Here is a 22,063-nt window from a genome sequence, read left to right on the forward strand (position 1 = left end):
TGATATGGAAGTGGTAGGGTATATGTGTAACGAATAAAATATTCCAGAACCAGAAGGTGTGTGTGTTTGTATATTTATATGAGGCAGTTAAAGTGTCCGAAGTCACCCCACAGATTGGGGTGATTTCGGACACGTGTGTTTTTTAAAATCCCTGTCCGAAGTTACAGTATATAGAGGGCAAATGTGGACAGTTACTGCCTTTTTTTAAATTCTACATGCTTTTTATTTGATTTTGGTGACATTTTACACTTTGATCATGTTTCTAGGTGGGAGATTTTCCAGCTTTGCCCTGATATTGGAAAAAAAACCATCTCAACAGTCTCTTTGTTCACTTCTGCACAAGCTCGTTTAATATTTTCGCTTAAGCAAACAGAAATATCTTCTGACTGTCGTTTGAGGAATAAATGCACCCATTCTTCTTCTGGCAAATTATTACGAAATTTCTTCTCTTTTCGGCCAGATTTATCGAGTTTGCCTTCGACTAAATATGTAATATCTAATTTAGTGAAGGGAAATCCCCAATGTGTAGTCCTCAAAATACCTTGCTTCAACATTTCTTTTTCCCCTTTATTTAGCACTGGCTGTCCTCCCATTTTTTTCGGATGTGTTTCCTGCACTTTATTTTGTAGGATTGATTTAGGTATACCATACAAATCGCATGCTTTTCTGTAAGATAATTTACCTTTCTGAATATCACGAACAGCTTTATCTAAAAGTTCCGGGTTATAATTACACCGTACTGTAGCACCTCTCCTGCTCTTATACATTCTTGGCATTGTCCGAAATCACCCCACACAGACCACAATTTTACAAAACTGTCGTTATTTTATAACCTTGCATGAGAAACTCGACAAACTTGTACAGAAATTGTCTCGATGCTGTTAGCTACTGAGCGCATCAACAGTTATGGTTACAATAACTTCCCGCTCGGCACAACAATAGGAAGCTTCTACTTTACGATAATGCATGGATTTTTAATGCTGAGACTGTTAATCAGTTATTCACCTAAGGAAACAATTGAAGCAAAGTAAAAGTTGTGGAAAGCAGTAAATGCAATCTTGTGCTTAAAATAACTGGCGCACGGACGTTAAAATAAGTAACTCTTTGTTTCTATGCGGTGGTAAAGAGCAAATAAGCCAAACTGTCCGAATTCACCCCGGTGTCCGAAATCACCCCGTTTGACGGTATTTACATTTTGGCAGTTTCCATCCTTTCCATGTCGAATGTTTCTTCCCATACAGCCTTGGTATTCACGGCAAATATATTTGTTGAGATGCAGACTCTTTCCAGCAATACACCACCACTCTCGCCTCAGCCTTCACTGGACGTAATTATCCCAACAGCCTAGGTGAAAAGCAGATTTCCTGGGTTATCACATCCAATCCTGGTACTGCTGATCCCTCGAGAAAAAAACTTAGGAGCACACCACTTGGCACTCAGTATTATCCCGATCTTGAATGTATTAATCAGCTACTCTGGCACGGCCGTGACTTCTAAAATTGTGCCCTGAAATGAGATCCGTACTGTCAGGGGTTTTGCCACCACACCTAAAGTAACTTTTCGTTGCCCTCTCAATCTCGACAATATCCTTGTCAGACTCTATGCTCCTTCTGCACCCATTCCCCTATCGTATCGCTTGCAAGCCTGTTACCGTCCCCACTGAGAGACTTGCCCTGTGCACCCTCGTATCACCGCCTATTCCAGCCCTGTAACTGGCAAATCGTATACTATCAAAGGGAGAGCCACCTGTGAAATGACAAGTCATAGACCAGCTGTTATGTAAACACTATTCGGCCTTTTGCATAGACATGACGACCACCTAGTTAATCAGTCAGGTCTTCGGTGCCTGTTTCACCGCACTTTTCAGAGCTCTGCAGGTGGGAACTAATGCTGAAACGTGTCCTCGGTTCTCGCCACCCATCTAGTCTTCACATTAATTCCTTGAGTCTCAGCATTTATTAACAGTGACTACTCCTTTGTTCACCCCATTTCCTTCATCTTTAATTTAACCTGTCTCTCTTCTGCCATTTCCCCCATGCACTTCTGCTTCATACAAAGCACTTAGCTTTTCACTCTTATTAATTCTAGTGCTCAATGTTCTAGTAGTAATCTGTGTCTCGCATATTACCCTGTCTTCCACCCTCGAGCTCTGATTTTCAAATCTCGTCCAGTGCCGTCCCCAACAATCAGTCTTCCTTCTCATCCCATCCTGTCTGTCTCACCTGACCTGGGGTTTTGGGTGCCTGTTCTGAACTTTACCCCTTTCCCTTAACCTCTTGAGTCACTCCTTCACTACTCTTGCTTCCCCGTCCACTCTTTACCAAGAGGAGGAGCCAAGAGGTCCGAAAGCTTGTAAAAGTTAAACCTTTCTATGTGTGTGCTCTCCTGCTGCCACTTGGTGAGTATATTTTTTATCTAACCAGTTACATTATATTGTCAGTAATAGATTATTTTCATTGCTACAAAAGTCATAGTTACATTACTTGTCCCAACATACACTTTAAATGATAAAAGAACTATTCCATTCAGCTTTCATTTCAACCAGCTTTCAGATTTATAAAAAGGTATTTTGTGATTGTACAACACACATTTTAGAGATGTCATGAATATACCTAGAGACATAATGAAAGTAAAGAATTCGATCCTCTAAAAACCTGTAGACGTCTTGGATAAGCATATGAGATAGTGTTGTTAATAAGTAAGATTACCTTGAATGTAAAATGTGTTTGGCAATTTAAGAATTGAATTGTGTGCACGAGTGTGCATGCATGTGTGCTTTATTTTGCTTCATTTTAATTCTTTCTTTTCTGTTTCTTTCTTCTTCTTCTCCTCTTCCCTCCACACAAGAGATGTAGATAAGATACCTGTAGGGCGTGAAAATTCACAGTTGATCTTAAATAATGAAAAGTGCGAGGTCATCCACATGCACACTTAAGAGGAATCTGTTAAACTTTGATTACATGATAAATCAATCATATTTAAGGCTGTTAATTCAACTAAATATCTAATAATTAAAATTACGAACAACTTAAATTGGATAGATCACATAGAAAATGTTGAGCAGAAGGCGAACTGAAAATAGTGTTTTAATGGTGGAACACTTAAGAAGATGCAACAGGTCTATTAAAGAGACTGCCTACACTATGCTCGTGCTGTGCGGTACGGGATCCTTACCAGATAAGATTAATGGAATAAATAGAGAAAGTTCAAAGAAGAGTTGGACATTTCCTATAATCTTGAAATAGGAGAGATAATGTCAGTGACATAAGATATGAGGTGGAAATCATTAAAACAGATATTTCTCATTTTGGTAGGATGTTCTCACAAAATGTCAATTGTGAACTTCCTCCTCCAAATGCGAAAATATTTCGTCGACATCGACCTACGTAGAGAGAAAAGGTCGTCTTCGTAAAATAAGGGAAATCGCAGCTCACAGAGAGAGATATAAAGCCCTCTGCCAGGAATTTCAGTGCGGTTAACAGAGTAGCGATGTAGATGAAGTAGAAGTTAGCCCGTGTATTCGTTAAAATTTTTCACCAGGATTTCCTGTTCTTGTAACTGGTGCCTAATCGTGCAAGGTTTTGTATTGCAGTGACCACGAGGGTGGCAACGTGAGTGCACACACGGTTCACTTAGTGGGGTCGGCGCTGTCCGACCCTTACCTCTCCTTCGCTGCCGGAATAAATGGCCTCGCGGGACCTCTTCACGGGCTCGCCAACCAGGAGGTAAGTTCTTTTCTCCTTCTTGCAGTGCAAAGTTAGGCCACACTGGTGAAGTGATCTCGGACGATAAAAACTTTTGAGGAAAAGTAAAACTGTGCAAAGAGACTTGGGGGGCCTTCAGAGGTTAGCCAGTGAGGTAATGAAACCAAAATTGTCATGTTTGCCTCCTTTGTGCTGAGAACTTTCTCCGATTGTGTTGCCTTGCAAATGTAATTGCTAGTATATTCACATACTTTCACTTAGTTATGTCCTATGGCATAATCTTTTGAGTCAAAACAGTTACTGTCAAAGAGTATCTCTTCTACAGAAGTATGCAGTAAAAATAGTAAGTAAAATTGGTGACTAAATATCTTGCAAAAGTATCTTCGGGTTTTCTTTATGTGTCAACACACAAACATACTACTGAACAGCTAAACTCTGTCCTGATTGCAGCTGCCTATCTGACGGCTTCTAGGGGAACAAAAATGTGAATTTCGGTATTTCATATAATTCTTGGCTGAATTTTAAAATTTAAAATGCCCTTGTAATCTACTCGTTAACAGGTAAGTTTTTATGCTATAAGCCAGATCAGAAACTGTATACACATCATGAGGGAGCATAACTCAGTGTTGGAATTATCCGGACTTTATTCATCCATTATTTGAGAATGAGAGCACTTCACAAATTCCTACTAGCTTTATGCAATTTGACCTTTTCCTCACTGACACCCCCACAAAATGAATGGGGAAAAGTTTATTACATACTTCATTTTTACTGTTCTTGCAGTAAAATGCCAGCATCAGGTATGACATTTTAATTTATTGCTCCTTTGCTACTATTCGCAACATATTTTGTTGACAGTATCCACATGTACAACTTCATTGACGAGTGCTGATTCTCTGTATTTGTGCAGATCTGTGGGGCTGTACTAGAATGCAGTAAATGGTGTAATAATAATATAAAATACATTTCTATGCCTGTCTAAGGTGCCGAACAAACACAAATGTGAGAAATACTCAGAGGGCTAGTAGGATGCTGCTCTTCTGGAAAAGCTGGCATTCTCAGGAAATTACATTTTACATGGAAAAATCTCGGAAAATTCAACAATTTTTGTAAAATCTTGGGTATTTCTGTCTCTGTAACATTGGAATTACATTGGTATTTAACTTTTATTGAGGTTTATAATTCACAAATTTCAAATACTTTATGTTTGAAAGTGCATTAATTATTTAACATTAGTACATACAAATTATCAGTGTTCAAAAATGGCTGTTAAAGTACAGGTGAGAGGAGAGAACAGTTATTGCAAGTAGCTCAAACAGTATCCCACCCACTCACTGTTCATTTTTTAAGCCTCTTATGATGTCATCTTCCTCCCCATACCTCGAATTTTCAGGTAATACCCCCCACCCCTCTCCCCAGCTGCTTTGGTTAATCCCCACATTTTCGTACATACTCTGTAAACCTCTGGAGTGTGTGGCAGCCATTACCTAGGAATGTACCAGATGTCAAGGTTTCTTTCCTTGTTAATCTTGTACAGATTGTGGGAAGAATGACTGCCTTAATGCCCTTGTGTACTGTTATTAGTATAACACGGTTTCTGCACTCCCTAGAAGAGCGATACTTGAGGATGAAGAATCTCTCTAAATTCTTCACTTGATACTTCTTAAAATTTTTTGTGTGATACTTGCTATCTTACCCGAAGGCATCTGCCAATTTAGGTTCTCCTCAATTTCCATGAACCAAATATGTTAACATTTGTGCTGTTCTTCTTTTTATACATTTGTTTATTCATCTGGGGATTATCTTAAACGATACTGGATCATTAGGTGTGGCCTCGATGAAGGAACAGTTCTGGCATTTGCCTATATAATTACAGAAAACTTAAATCAGGATGACCTGGCAGGGCAAACTCTATTCTCCCAAATAAGAGGTCAGTGTATTAACATCTACACGGCCTTGTTTGGTTGGTCCCTATCATACCAGTGTTCTTTGATACAAACCTTGTTAATGTTAATTGCCTCACACACAAAGGACACACTCTGGTAACTCTGCTCCCAGCACTAACTCCAGTCTGTTCGGAAAACTGACTCTGTGCCCATAAAGTCACTATTCCCTATGCAAGTCTTAATGTCCTCCCCTCAGCCCACCTGAAAAGCTGAGTCAGCATCCTTCCCATGATGAGAGGAGAGTCACAAAACCTCACCATCATATGCTGCAGATACATGCGTAAGTATTAGAGCATTGTAATGTCAGAAACAGCAAAGGACTTTGAAGAGTAGTTGAACAGAATGGACAGTGTCTTGAAAGGAGGATACAAGATCAACATCAACATCAACAAAAGCAAAATGAGGATAATGGAATGTAGTCGAATTAAGTCAGGTGATGCTGAGGGAATTAGATTAGGAAATGAGACACTTAAAGTAGTAAACGGGTTTTGCTATTTCGGGAGCAAAATAACTGATGATGGTCGAAGTAGAGGATAAAAATGTAGACTGGCAATGGCAAGGAAAGTGTTTCTGAAGAAGAGAAATTTGTTAGCACCGAGTATAGATTGAAGTGTCAGGAAGTCGTTTCTGAAAGTATTTGTATGGAGTGTAGCCATGTATGGAAGTGAAACACGGACAATAGTTAGTTTGGACAAGAAGAGAATAGAAGCTTTCGAAATGTGGTGCTACAGAAGAATGCTGAAGATTAGATGGGTAGATCACGTAACTAATGAGGAGGTATTGAATAGAATTGGGGAGAAGAGGAGTTTGTGGCACAACTTGACTAGGAGAAGGGATCGGTTGGTAGGACATGTTCTGAGGCATCAAGGGATCACCAATGTAGTACTGGAGGGCAGTGTGGAAGGAGACCAAGAGATGAGTACACTAAGCAGATTCAGAAGGATGTAGGCTGCAGTAGGTACTGGGAGATGAAGACGCTTGCACAGGATAGCTGCATCAAACCAGTCTCTGGACTGAAGACAACAACAACAACAACAACGTGACATGTTGTCATAATTATACCCCTTCATTGTTAGTCACTACTCTGAATTCTCTAAACAATGTAGTACACATTACTTAAGAAGAAACTTTCAGCTTCATTTTTAAACAGATGTGTTACAGTAATAATTTTCATCTTGTGCAATTTGTTGTGCAGTTTTATTCACTGATACCATTTTCTATCTTGAATGTTTGTTTTTCTTTGAAAAATTTTAGTCCAAACATGGTTTGGTCCCTGATTGTGTGTAGAACTACTAGGGATACGTTTGGTGATGTTTTCCTGGAAATGCAGAATAGATCAGTCCGTATACTAATGTCTTGCAGTGAGGATACCCAGTTTTTTAAATAGTTCTTTACAATGAGCCAGACATTACTTAGTTATTATCCTTGTGGCCTGTTCTGCAATTTAGACATTGTCCATGGTTTGTGCCTTTTCTGTTCTTAGGAAAGAATCAAATGGGTAAGAATTGAATGTACATAGGAATAGTAACTCAACAGAAAACAATAGGTATTACAGAAGCAAAATGTGACAATTCTTTTTCCCAGTATCTTTGTGTTAATTTCACATTGACAATCGATATGAATCCCTAAAAACTTTATTTACTACACAATCCAGAAACTTACCTATGCTTAATGTGACAGTTGTTTCCCTACTTTGTTGAAATTGCATGAACATGGCCTATTACCTTTATTTTATATGGGTCCTACACATGTGAGCAGTATTCTTACATTGTGTGCGCAAGTGTCCTGTGAGCAGTGTGTGTAGAATTTTATTTTCAGTGTATCCTACCATTGAACCAGTCTGCCACATACTTTACCTGTGACTGAATCTGTTAAGAGATCATGCCATTTCGTACCTCTACTTGTTGTTACGCTCAGATATTTGTAAAAGTCAGATTATTCCAGTTGTGACTTGTCAATGATTCTGTTTTGTGAACTGCATAGTTTCACATTTCTGAGTTTTTAAAAGTTGTAATCTTAGCCCCTGATGTGAAATTTTATCAAGAACTGAATATTTGTGCAGCATTTTTTGACAGTATTTCATTACAGATTACTGCATTGTCTGAAAAATGTCTGAGAGTTAATGTTGTCTACCAGGTCATTAATATAAATTATGAATGACAATGGTTGACACTTTCACAGGAACACACATCTGTTGGTAACTGTCAAACTTATTGTGCTGCATCTTGTGTACAAAAAGATCCTCAGGCCTGTGACAAATACCCCATTTAATCATACCTTTGTAAATAAATATTGGTGTGATACTAAGACATGTGCTTTTTCAAAGTCCTGAATGCCTTGATCCCTGGCTGTCATGTCATGTGTAAGTGAAATGCAAGTTGAGCTTCCCACGACTGATGCTTTTGGAATCCGTGGAGGTTAGTATGGACGAGGTAGTTATACATTGGTGTCCAAAATTAAGGTAACAAACCACCATTTCCCCATTTTGTGTCCAATTCGTGGTATAATCAATTAGTCAAATGATGTCTATACAATCACCTTCTGCCCAGAAGGTGGCATTCTGGTCGTCATCTGGAGGGCCGAAACAAGAATAGAAGCAGGACAATCGCAAACTGATGCGACTCAATGGCTTAATGTGAATCGTTCTGTTTCTCAGATGCAGTGGTGATTCGTCGAGACTGAAAAAAGGTGTCCTAAAGACCAGTCCAGGGCTGACCACGTGTGGTATCAGAAAGAGTGGAGTATTATTTGGCTAGAAGGGCAAGACCGTTTCACCTCGGCACTGCACGGCAACTGGCATTTGACCTCGCAGCATTCACCGGACGTGCTTTATCTAGACAAACTGTGACAGAAGGTTTTGGCGGAGTGGCCTTTATTGTCGGAGACCTGCTGTACGTGTACCTCTGAGTCTTCACAGGAGGGAACGTGTAGAGTGGAGTTGTCAGCGTGCCACCTGGACGTTGAACAGTGGGCCAGTATTCTTTCCACAGATGATCCTGATTTGGTCTGGAGTGATTCTCAAAGCATTTGCACCTGGAAGGAATGCGAAACACAATTTCGGAACCCGAGCTCTGTGGAGAGAGACCAAAATCGAGGAGGATCCCTAATGGTGTGGGCAGGAGATACGTGGACCACTCGGACACCTCTCCACCAAATGGTATCGGTTAATTGGCAAGCTTCAACCGACGGCAAGTATCGTGACGGCAGCTTCGGACTCGACGGGCGTGTGTCGCGAGGTGATGCGGACCCACGCTTCCTACTGGTGGACAATACTGCCCGACCTCAGAGCAGGTGGTTGAAAGGCTCTCCTGATTTGAATCCCATTGAGCATGTCTCGCGTGCACTAGGGAGACAGGTTGCATCACATCATCATCAACCAACCACTCTCAAAGACTTGTGAGCACCTCTGCTGGAAGAATGGGCATTATTACATCAACACGAGACGGATGACATCATTCGCAGTGTGCGCAGTTGTTGTAGGGCTTCTGTTGCTGCCAGAGGTGGTCACACCCCATACTGAGCACATTAGCCAGTTGTTGCTAAGTGTGTGCAAATCGGTTGAGTTGGAAAAAACAAAACATTCCTGTGTATAGTTGTGTGTAGCAGTTGTTGTGTTCTGTATTCTTTATCTTGTTTTTACTTCCATAAGGCCCTGGGGCCATGTTTAATTTCAGTGATTCTTAGCTGTTTCAATGCCACCTACACTAATAGGTTTCACTCATCTTTGCAGTAGTGCAAGGAGTAAATGGGGACATATCTTCCGTCTCTTGCTCAGTAAAAATTTTTTGAAAATAGATTTCTGCTTTGTGACCATCAGCTGCAGCTCTTGGTGGCACTAACTGCTTTTTAGTAAAAAACCGTAATTTCTTTGGATCTTATAGTATCTCTCAATACAGTACATCAGTGGTGTCACAGAAGGCTTCGTGTAGCCCTCTTGACAGCCAGTTTATTTCCTTTGTCATTAAACAATTAGGTTGATGCTTAAGTTAATATCAGTTTTGTTTCGTATGTTGGTATTACAGTTCCTACAGGTTTATTTATCGATTGCCATTTCTTATTTGTAGTTCAGTGTTGTTGTTTGATTTTATGTATTGTCGTTGGGAGACATGGAATGCAGCTGTGGATGCTGGTAATTGAAGAGTGGAAAAAGCGGAACATTTCAGACATATTTTTTGTTAGTTTCAACAGAGGGTTACCAGCAGCAGAGGCAGCTAGAAACATTTGTACTGTGTCTGGGGATAATGCCATTTGATAGAGCCCAGAGAGAAACTGATTTTCTCATTGTTTTGATATTAGTGACTCTCCATGTTCACAAAACCTTCAGGGTTTGAAGAGTGTTTCAAGGCATTTAACAGTGGTCCATGTCAGTGTATTCGACAACTGGCAGAAATGATGAACTGTGATGGCTCCACCACAGTGTGACATTTGCATGCAGTGGGGAAGTTTCAAAAATTGGGTGTACAGGTACCACATGTTCCAACCAAAATCACAAAAATCAGCGGGTGTCAGTATGTCTCTCTGCTTGCTAATCATCAAATGGCCTGTAGACAGTACCTACCATTCCTGTCCTGTATCATTACTGGTGACAAGAAATGGAATCTCTACACTAACAAAGAAAAAGAAAGGAATAGTTGAGCTCAAAGCAAGCTGCAACTCCCCGTACAAAGACCTTTGTGCCTCCAGAAAAGATAATTTTATGCATCTGGTGGAATAGTGATGGCGTCGTGTACTAAGAATTGCTTCCCTGAGGTGTAACCGTCACTGCTGACATTGTCAAAAACTGGGACGTCTCGCAGATGCAGTTCAAGAATAATTACCAGGAAGACTGGGTTAACTGATGCTACACAACGATAACATTCACGTGCATACATACAGGAGTTGGGTTGGGAAATCATTCCACACCCACTTTATTCTGTTGAACAAACTTCAAATAACTTCCTTTCCAGATGAAAATGCGCTCCAAAATAGGCTCGACGAGTTCTTCACTTAAAAACTACACAATTTCTAGACTTGGAATTGAAAAGTTACCTTTGTGTTAGCAGATTGTTGTAAATAGTGAAGAATATATTACTGATGACTAAAGTCTGAGTTATATGTATTTGTTGTTTCATAAACTTACAGCAAAATACTGTTGCACCAACCTATTATTTATAGCCTAGTGCTCTGTTTTACACCTATTATGTAGTAGTTGCCAGTTTTTGGGACATCAGAAGTTTTACTCAGTGTGTCCGTGCCTCGTCAACAGGTGCTGATCTTCTTGAAGAAGGTGCAGGCAGCGCTGGGCGACAACCCGTCGGACGACAAGCTGAAGGAGTTCATCTGGCAGACACTGAAGTCGGGCCAGGTGGTGCCCGGCTACGGCCACGCGGTGCTGCGCAAGACGGATCCGCGCTACACCTGCCAGAGGGAGTTCGCCATGAAGCACTTGCCCGATGACCCCATGTTCAAGGTAACCTGCCACATATGAAGATTGCGTTCACTTGCTTTGGTGTATTTGAAAGTATAAAGGAATATGCGGGCTTTCTCGGCAGATTTCATTTGTGAAATATTCTCGGATTATCCGTAGAGTTCTATGTACTAATGTTTTGACAGGTTTCCTGCTAGCCACCTTCAGCTACAGTTGTGGGTTTGTATCCAGTTCGTTTCTTTATAGATGCCGACTGCAGACACTTCGCTGAAGGTAAAACGTGCAGGAAGTCCTGTGCCACCTTAACAACACGTACTATAAAATTAGGAAAATGGAAAATGACGTTATGATAGAGAGCCCTGTTGGCAAGTAAGCTTTTAAGTAGCTGGTCATATTGTTAGACTCGTCCGTATACAACACCACACCAACCGAGCAAGATGAAGAAAGAGAATTCAGATGAAGAAATGAAGCACCTGGCATTCCTTCCATATGCAGCGCTGCCTACAGCCGAGGCTGCCATCATAATGGAGAAACACAAAATAGAAATTGTGTCCTGCTGTATGGCTAAAATAAAAAAAATTGCTTCAGTCAGTCAAAGGGCAACTAGGGTTGGAGGGCACCTGGCATGCACAGAACCAGTTCAGAGTGTTATATTGAAATATGTTATTAAAAGAAGGTGGCATTTTCCACTTTTTCTGCATTAATTTTACTTGTTCACTACTAGATTTAGCCTTCCAGACCATTCCAAAGTAATTTTATGGTTCTGCAACAGAAAACTATGCCTTACTTCTTGAAATGACAGCAGCTTTAACCCTTTAACTGCTCTGGACGTGTTAGAGTGCGCGCCTTCGTACCTGTCCCTGCTTGCTCTGAACGTGTTGACGTGCGCCACCAGTCCTTCTACCTGATATTCTGAACTTGTTTACGCATAGACGCGTCTATGTGTAGACATGTTCAGAGTACCATGTAGGAGGACTGGTGGCATGCGTCAACACATTCAGAGCACGCAGGGACAGGTACGAAGAGGCGCGCTTTAACACGTCCAGAGCAATTAAAGGGTTAAGGAATAGACCAGGGTTAAAAGGTTTTAGCCTAATGTTTTTTAGTGGTGTAAAATGTTCCTTAGTGTCTGTTTTAAAGATTCATTCATATAAAACATACCAAAAACATTCATTCACATAAATCGTGCCATAAATGTTAATTCAATTGAATTCAAGTCAGTTCATTTCAATTTTTATCATCACATAACATGCCTTATACACTCACAGATTGTGACATATTTTAATTACAATTATAATGCATAGTTCCCATTCACGAAATATTCTACACTATAGTAACATTTATCTTTCAGATATTTTTCCAGGTCTCTTTTGGTACCTTTTACATATGGGTCATCAATATCTTTCCATATTTTATTTACAAATTTCATACCCATATAGTATGGGGTTTTTTCATATGATTTTAGATGGTGGGTAGGTAACATGTAGCTTGTTCTATATCTAGTATCATATTGATGAAAGTAGTAGTTGCCCTCTAAAAGTTGTGGGTTTCTTTTCATGAAAGTGAGAGTTTTATAGACGTATGTGCTTGGAATGCTCATTAGATCTAGTTTTACAAATAAAGGCTTACAGTGTTGCTTTGGTTTTGCTCCCACCATTGCTCGGATGATTCTTTTTTGTAGTCTAAAAGCTCTAAGTAAATTTTTACCCCCTCCAGACCCCCAGAAAATTATACTATACCTAATGACTGAAACAAAATATGCATTAGGTACAGTTTTTCTTACAGCTAAATCAGAAATACTATACAAGATATTCATAATATATACAAGGCTATTCAGTCAACCCAGTATGTTGTCCACATGGTGACTCCATAACAGGTTTTTATTGACTAATACGCCAAGGAATTTGACACAGTCTGCAGTCTCTAATTTTTTGTCTATATACCTTATTTCACTTATAGACTGTGCAGATTGTTTTGTGGTGAAATGAACAATTTCTGTTTTTGTAAAATTTAATGTCAAGTTATTGTTTTTGACCCATGCCTCCACTTCCCCAAGTGTGTGTTCAATATGACGAATTAGGTCTACCTCATTTTTACAACAGACTGCAGCTGTTGAGTCAGCTGCATAGAAGATAGTATCAGACTGGACCTGACATGCCATATCATTAATATAATACAGAAAAAGTAGTGGCCCTAATATTGAACCTTGTGGAACACCTAATTGTGTTTCCAGCCAGAGAGAAATCTCTTGCCGTTGATGTTAATAAGTACTCTTTGTTTTCTGTTCGCCAAGTATGATGACATCCAGCTAAGACATTTGCCTTGAAAACCATAGCGTGCCAATTTTTGGAGAAGCAGGCCATGATTTACTGTGTCGAAGGCTTTGGACAGGTCACAAAAAATGCCTGACGCACACATTCTGTCATCAAGACATCTGATGACTTTAGTGACTAATTCATTTATCACATGGATTGTGCTGCGGCCTTTTCTGAAACCATATTGGTTGCCTAAGATAATGCTGTTAGATGAATTGTGATTTTTGATCTGATCACATGCAGCTCTTTCAAATGTTTTTGAGAAAATTGGTAACAGTGAGATTGGCCTATAGTTGCCCAATTCATCGTGTTTGTCTTTTTTATGTATGGGCCGAACTTCTACATACTTTAATCAAGCTGGGAAAAATTCATCAAAAGATTGGTTGATCATGAAAGAGAGTGGATATGCAATACTGTGACGTACTATTTTTATTATTTCAGTGGGGACCTCATCCCACCCCGCAGATTTTGAATTTTTTAGGGACATTATGATTTTTGATGATATCTGAGCTGGAAACGTGAGAGCTTAAAACATGGGCAATTGCTGTCTGTCATATTGGGCTTTGTTTTTGCTGGTGAACAGTCACCAAATTTGTTACAGTTTATGAAAAAGTCATTGAATGATTCACAAATGGCACTGGGTTCTGTAACAGCTCTACCATTTCACTATTTTAGAAGGGCATTTTCTCACTGCCAACTTCGCTTCTTATAACAGACCAAACAGCTTTTGATTTGTTTTTTGCATTTGAAATGAAGTTATTATTCGCAGTACGTTTTGATAATTTAACTATTTTGTCGAAAGGTTTTTTTCATACTTAAGAAATTGAGGGCTTCGATTTCCTTTTGCCTCCATATGCAGTTTCCTCTTAGTAGCACTAGGCACTCTAATTCCTTTTGTTACCCAGGATCTACATTTTTGGGACCTGGTCCTCACTGTTATAAATAAAAAGCATTCATTGAATATATCCAAGAATTCAGTTAGAAAGTTATTGTAATTGTCACTTGTGGAAGTGTGTTTGCTGACTGTCCACTTGGTTTGGCTTAGTGTTTTGCAAAATACTTCCACATTTTCTTGACTCAAATTCCTACATCATTTTGTTGTGCCGACTGAATTTTGCTTCGGTAGTGATACAAATAGCGCTTTATGGTCTGATACTCCTAAATCTAGAAGAAACTTCCCTTTTACGTGATAATTTTAACTACTACAACATAAAATTTGTCATCAGTTCTTACATCTATGTTGAAGTCAGCACATATAACCAATTTCTTGTACAGTTTCTCACTTTTTAATTTATGTAGCAATGTATCAAACTTATCTAAAAACACAGAGCTTATATGGTACCCAGGGGTGCGATACATGCTGATAATTAGCATGCTGATAATTAATATTTTATACTCTTTTAAGTTCTGTACAACTACTTTCAAATGTACCTTCTTCATTCAGATGGCTAAAATTCTGTCTGATATCATAGTCTACCGTGGAATGAACTAGTATGCAAGAGCCTCCATACCCTTTGGTCCTACAAAAGCTGGTAGCCAGTTTATAACCTGTAAGTTTATTCAAGAGACTGATATTTTTAGATTTTAGCAAATGTTCATTAAGGCATATTACTTTCACAGATAGTTTCACACTTTCTAGCATAATTTCTATATCATAAAGCTTCCTGATCATACCTTCAGACAGCTGTCTGATGTTTAAGTGCATAATGAAATTACTACTGCATATATTATTAGGCAGAGGGCCTTTAAAACTAATTGGACTATTAAATACATTAAAACTCCAATTAACTGGATGGGGGTCTGGTGCATAAAAGCTCTGAAATGTAATGCTGTAATAGTTAACGATGGAATAGGAGTCCTGTTAGTTTCAGATAGTATCACAGAGGGCATTAGTATCAAGTACTATTCTAAACAAGGTTTTTCTTTTGTAAACATGAATTGTTTATGGTAAACTGTCTGAAAACACGTGCTTGTCTAGTGGTGTTCGACTTGTCATTTTACTTGTTCGCTATTAGAAGTAAAACTTGATTGCTTGAAAAATGCATTCATACATTAATCCAGATAGAAAAGGTTTGAAAAGTTATTCCAATTATGCAAGAAGTAGTTAAAAGTTTGTTCACTTTCAGTATTAAGAAACTGAAAGTTTAAATGCTTGTTTCTTCAAAACATATCTTGAGTGGGCAGGTGCTGTAACTCGTGAAATATACATGGAGTTACATTATACTTTTTTTGTAACAAGAGTGTCAGTGCTTTCTCTACTGTAGTACATAGTTATGCAAAATATTTTAATTTTCTTGGTGCTTGTTTTTAAATGACTTCCTTATTGAAAATATAGATTTTTATTTCAGGGTGCTGCTGTATTGTTACAAACTACTTTTAAAAAAAAAATCTGTACATACTGAATTAGTGTCGCCTGTATAAACAGTTTTTGAAATTCTGTGCTAGGATTGAAAATTGTGGCATTAAGAGCTCCCACTGCCAGCCCTCACACTCCATGAAGGCCTTTTGTTGATCTAGTGTAGAGTCCTCTGGCTGCACATTTATTTTAAAAATGCAGACTACAAGGCCTAAAAGGTTTTTTTAGAAAAAATTGTGAATATTTGTTCCAAATATGGGTGTTGCTCTTTTCTACTTCATTTGATTAGTTTTCTATTCATATTGGTTCAAAAATGCCTAGTTTTCTGTTGCACAACCGCAAAATCACTTCAGAATATGCGAAAAGATCAAAACTAGTTGCAAACAAGTAAAATTAATAAAGCAAAAGTGGAATTTGCCACCTTCTTTTAATAAATGCATTGCTTTGGTACCCACTATCAAGGAAACTTAATGTTAATTTGTTTGTTAAAGTGTATGGCCCTGAGAGTTTCACTGACAATTCCTGCCCATACACTGATACAGAGGTAATTCCGATGCCTTACCTCGACTGCTCATGGCTTAACTGTCCATGTGTGGATATCTTAGTAATTCACTGAGATAGTCTGCACCACTAAACACAGCACAACTAAAAGACCCACATCTTGACAGGTATTGGTTTCCTGACATACAATTACAGCAGCTTTTCTTCTAGTTTTGACTAATTGTCGTACAGGAATTTGTCACCTATTTTTAAACACCCTGTAATAGTATGATTAAAACTACTGTAGGTGCTTAATCTAAGGAAAATAAATATGTTTCATATGTCTGGTTGTGAAGTGTTAAGGTGTTTTACTGTGAAGACAGTAAAATTATGAAGTTGCAGGAAAAACTTTGTGGTCTGAGGAAGTGCTTAACATAAAACAGCAATATAGAGGTGTGTGTGTGGGTGTCAACACCAGCTCATGTGGAAGCCTGCAGTTAAGAACTGCCCTGCTAGATGTCCTCTGGTCCGTTAATGGTACCAACTTCACCTGTGTAAATAGCTCTGTCAACTAGCATTTGACTGTTTGATAATGTCGGCTGTCGGTCTGTTTCAGTTGGTGGCCCAGGTGTATAAGGTGGTTCCCCCCATCCTGATGGAGACCGGCAAGGTGAAGAACCCGTGGCCAAATGTGGATGCCCACTCTGGCATCCTTCTGCAGGTATGTGCAAGGCAGTTGTAAGTGTATACAGTGGCTCAGAGCTTTAGGCTTTCAGAAATTTGATGACCTAAGATGCGCTCGCTCTCTCTCTCTCTCTCTCTCTCTCTCTCTCTCTCTCTCTCTCTCTCTCTCTCTCTCTCTATGCACTATAGACACACACAGATCATCATCAGGTTGGTCCACATATACAGGGTGTTACCAAAAGGTATGGCCAAACTTTCAGGATACATTCCTCACACACAAAGAAAGAAAATATGTTATGTGGACGTGTGTCCGGAAACGCTTAATTTCCATGTTAGAGCTCATTTTATTACTTCTCTTCAAATCACATTAATCGTGGAATGGAAACACACAGCAACAGAACGTACCAGCGTGAGTTCAAACACTTTGTTACAGGAAATGTTCCAAATGTCCTCCCTCAGTCGCACGGAATCCCTGATGCGCTGATGCAGCACTGGAGAATGGCGTATTGTATCACAGCCGTCCACAATAAGAGCACGAAGAGTCTCTACATTTGGTACCGGGGTTGTGTAGACAAGAGCTTTCTAATGCCCCCATAAATGAGTCGAGAGGGTTGAGGTCAGGAGAGTGTGGAGGCCACGGAATTGGTCCACGCCTACCAATCCGTCGGTCACCGAATCAGTTGTTGAGAAGCGTATGAACACTTCGAATGAAATGTGCAGCAGCTCCATCGTGCATGAACCACATGTTGTGTCGTACTTGTAAAGGCACATGTTCTAGCAGCACAGGTAGAGTATCCCGTATGAAATCATAACATGCTCCATTGAGCATAGGTGGAAGAACAAACTAAAATGAGCTCTAACATGGAAATTAAGTGTTTCCGGACACATGTCCGCATAACATCTTTTCTTTATTTGTGTGTGAGGAATGTTTCCTGAAAGTTTGGCCGTACCTTTTTGTAACACCCAGTATTGGCAGTCTTCAGACTCCGTGCGACCCCCCCCCCCCCCCCCCCCCGCCCCACCAAAATCTCATGACTTGTTTTATGTGGCCCACCACTTCCTTTCCTGCCGACCTCATCTCTGAGTAGCAGTTATACCCTATGCCATCAGTTACTTATTTAGTATATATTGCAGTACCTATCTTCCCCTTACAGTTAGTCATTCTACAGCTCCAGGTACCATAAGTTATTCACTGATACATCAACAAATACCTTACCGTCGTGTCCTCCTCCACCTCATAAATGGTGGAAACCACTTTCTCTACTTGCTGCATGAATGCTTTGATCTTTTCTGATTTTATCACAGTGTGAATGACTTCCATACATTGCTGTGCTCCAAATGTGCATTCTTAAAAGTTTCTTCCCCCAATCAGCGCCCGTACTAGCAGACCTTTTTGGCGAGTAATGCTCTCTTTACCTATGCTGGTATGGTTTTTATGTCCTCATTGCTTCATCCTCTTATATTTTGCTTCCAAGCTGTCAGAATTATTTCTTCATAACGTACTGTGTGTTCCCCAATTTTGATAAGTTTATTACTCATCTCATTTCCTCGACTCCTCATTGTGTCTTTGTTCGGTTTATTTTGTATCTGTTGGGTGTGCTCATTAAAGTGTTCATTCCATTCAACAGATCTTGCAATTTTCCTCACTTTCACTGAAAATAGCAGTGTCATCATTGAATCTTACCATTGAGGCTTATCATGAAATTTTAATCGTGCCCAGTATTCTTAATTTTTGTTGCTTCTTTGCACAAATAGTGTGATCCATAATTGCATACTACAGGAATTGCAAATGGACTCCACACTAAAAATAAACAAAAGGTGTGAGTAACAGTTATTATTGGAAACACTGTGAGATACGGCAGTCGTAAGTACTGCGTGCACTGATGTGACACACTGGTGTAGTGCACTTGCACAGACTGCAGATACATTGTGCATGTAGTACATTTGTCATTTGTCAGTGAACACATTGTGTGTTGTAATGGAAGATACTACCAAACAGAACAAGCGGCAGTTGGAGAAAACAAAACAATGTCATTGCTGACTGCAAATGAGAAAGTGAATGAAAATGCATGTTTGATGTAAATTACACAACCTGGTGTCACTATGGGGAATTATTTTCTACCTCCATGGTGAAGGATTTTCTAACACTTGTTTGTATGAAGCTCTTGTAATGTTTTTATGTAAAAATAAATTCCTCGAGTTTGTGAAACGTAATTTTATACCCTTGTGTCTGTCTACAGTAGTACTAAATATTTTGGTTCTCGAAGATGTGCTCAGAGTTGCAGTTCTTATTATTTAATAGTTTCCTCAGTTGAGTTTTTCTTGTACATCCCATTGTACATGGTACCCTACTATGAAGAAAAACTGTAAACTAAGGTTGCTCCCTTTCTGAATGTGGGGCACCATAGTGATGTGGTTTTTGTCTTTTCCTGAGTCCAGCAATAATAAGTGACGCAGTATAGCCTTTAAAAGGGCATTGGAACCTTAATTATATTACAGCAATGCGGACAAAGTTGCATCCTGGAGTAACACTTGAAAAGCTGGAATTAGCCCATAAAAGATGAGACCTTTGTACTAGAGGGAGGGGCAGGGGAGGAACAGTTGAGATTCCCATGTTGATATTTTTCTTTCTTTCTTTCGTATACATACTGGCTGTTGCCTAATCAGAGCATTTGCCTTAAATGATTATTAAAAACCCACAAAGCTGGAGTAGGTTTAACTAGACAATAACTACGATCCTGTTCTTACCCAGCGAGTTCCCAGTGATTTGTGCAATATGCGACAACAGTTCTCAGTAGCACAGCTCCCACAGAACTTTATTCGAATGAAGTCTAGTTTACCATAATAGAATATGTGACAGTCTCTTATATTTGTCTTTTCACTCCAGTATTTTTGCCAAGTGTGTTTTCTCCAGGTGCAGTATGTAATGTATGGGAAATGGGTGAGTCGATATTTGGAAAAATTGGAGACGAGGGAAATCATCCTTAAGAACAAATTTATTCTAACCAACATTCAGTAAAATATTCACTTCATTCCACCATCCAATTCATCTACATCTACATACATACTCCGCAATCCACCATATGGTGCATGGCGGAGGGTACCTCTTACCACAACTAGCATCTTCTCTCCCTGTTCCACTCCCAAACAGACCGAGGGAAAAGTGACTGCTTATATGCCTCTGTACGAGCCCTAATATCTCTTACCTTATCTTTGTGGTCTTTGCACGAAATGTAAGTTGGCGGCAGTAAAATTGTACTGCAGTCAGCCTCAAATGCTGATTCTCTAAATTTCCTCAGTAGCGATTCACGAAAAGAACGCCTCCTTTCATCTAGAGACGTCCGCCAGAGTTCCTGAAGCATTTTCGTAACACTCGCGTGATGATCAAACCTACCAGTAACAAATCGAGCAGCCCGCCTCTGAATTGCTTCTATGTCCTCCCTCAACCAACCTGATACGGATCCCAAACGCTCGAGCAGTACTGAAGAATAGGTCGTATTAGTGTTTCATAAGTGGTCATCCTTTAGAGATGAACCACATCTTCCCAAAATTCTACCAATGAACTGAAGATGACTATCTGCCTTGCCCACGACTGCCATTACATGCTTGTCCCACTTCATATCGCTCTGCAATGTTACGCCCAAATATTTAATCGACGTGACTGTGTCAAGCGCTAAACTACTAATGGAGTATTCAAACATTACGGGATTCTTTTTCCTATTCATCTGCATTAATTTACATCTATCTATATTTAGAGTTAGCTGCCATTCTTTGCACCAATCACAGATCCTGTCCAAGTCATCTTGTATCCTCCTACAGTCACTCGACGACGACACCTTCCTGTACACCACAGCATCATCAGCAAACAGCTGCACATTGCTATCCACCCTATCCAAAAGATCATTTATGTAGATAGAAAACAATAGCGGACCTACCACACTTCCCTAGGGCACTCCAGATGATACCATCACCTCTGATCAACTCACCATCAGATCCTAGTTCGAGCATTTAACCTAGAAATGCATCTTTCTTCTGATAAAACACCTTTCCTTGGCGGCGGGGTCATAGTCGCAAATGTAATTTTCACAATGAAAATTTCCTGATTACAAAAGAAGTAACAAGTTGCAGAATATTCTCAAACCATCATCAGTTGTGTGGCGGTGTGATCTACTTATGCTTTTCACATTATTACATGTCCATGGCCATGTTTGGTTCGAATGTCATTTAACATACAAATATAGAGTAAAAATTTATGTCGAGGTTTATTGACAGTGTTGTGAAAAGGATTGATTGCTACTCAGCTTAGAGTGGAGATGCTGAGCTGCAGACGGGCACAATGAAAAGACTGCCGGGCAGTTAAGCTTTTAGCCAAAATGGTTTCTTGTGCATTAGGCAACATGTCGACAGGGTCTGCCTTTGGCTGCTGGTCGTGTGAGTGTGAGGTGCATTTGTGTGAATACGTCTACATTGTCTAATGCAGAAGGCCTTTTGGCCGAAAGCTTAATTGGTTAGCAGTTCATTTCGTTCTACCTATCTGGGACTCATCTCCACTATATGGTGAGTAGCAGTCTATACTTTGCATAATATTGCCATTTTTCCATCCTTCTATTGGTAGTGTTGTATATTAAATGACTGATAGTGGAACATCATTCTGTCTCATTAAAATTATTTCCTCCTCCTCCTCCTCCTCCTCCTCCTCCTCCTCCTCCTCCTCCTCTCGTTGACATTTTAAAATATATGTTAGGTTTTAACGTTTCCTAAATAGCTAACCTTTAAGGTTTGTTGGTGACAGAGGCAGCAAACAACTTCAAAAGATCCGTTCTACAGAATAGGAAGTGTCTTCAAAAAAGGCTAGGAAATGAACCTCGGCAAAAGTAAAACAAGGAGGGAGTGTATAGTTTGCAAAATGAGTGATTGGTATTGACACTTAAGCCAGGCAGACGGCAATGTTGCCGTACGTGGCTTACGGCACTCCACGCCCGGTCTCTACTCGGACAGGTTCTCTAGCAGCAGAAACAAAAGTGTCTACAACATGCAGGTCGTATTTGTACGGATCAATTTATTTACAGTTCCTACTTGTAATATGTTATCTCAAATTGAAGAGTCGTCGTTTAGTATCTAATATGGTGACATATCATAAAGTTATGTCGGACTTCACAATATAAATGGAA

The 22,063-nt window shown here is 39.7% G+C and overlaps 1 protein-coding gene across 2 annotated transcripts in view; it reads left to right on the plus strand.

Moving 5' to 3' along the window:
• The window catches only part of LOC124554161 (probable citrate synthase 2, mitochondrial), a 236,619-nt gene that overhangs the window by 205,664 nt on the left and 8,892 nt on the right, over positions 1-22,063 (plus strand). For both annotated transcript variants that reach the window (XM_047128232.1, XM_047128231.1), the window contains exons 6-8: positions 3,593-3,725; positions 10,896-11,099; positions 16,825-16,929. In XM_047128232.1, the coding sequence (XP_046984188.1) occupies positions 3,593-3,725; positions 10,896-11,099; positions 16,825-16,929 (442 nt within the window). The remainder of the gene's footprint in view (positions 1-3,592; positions 3,726-10,895; positions 11,100-16,824; positions 16,930-22,063) is intronic.

This window comes from Schistocerca americana, chromosome 11, assembly GCF_021461395.2.
Source record: "Schistocerca americana isolate TAMUIC-IGC-003095 chromosome 11, iqSchAmer2.1, whole genome shotgun sequence".
Classification (NCBI taxonomy): Eukaryota; Metazoa; Arthropoda; class Insecta; order Orthoptera; family Acrididae; genus Schistocerca; species Schistocerca americana.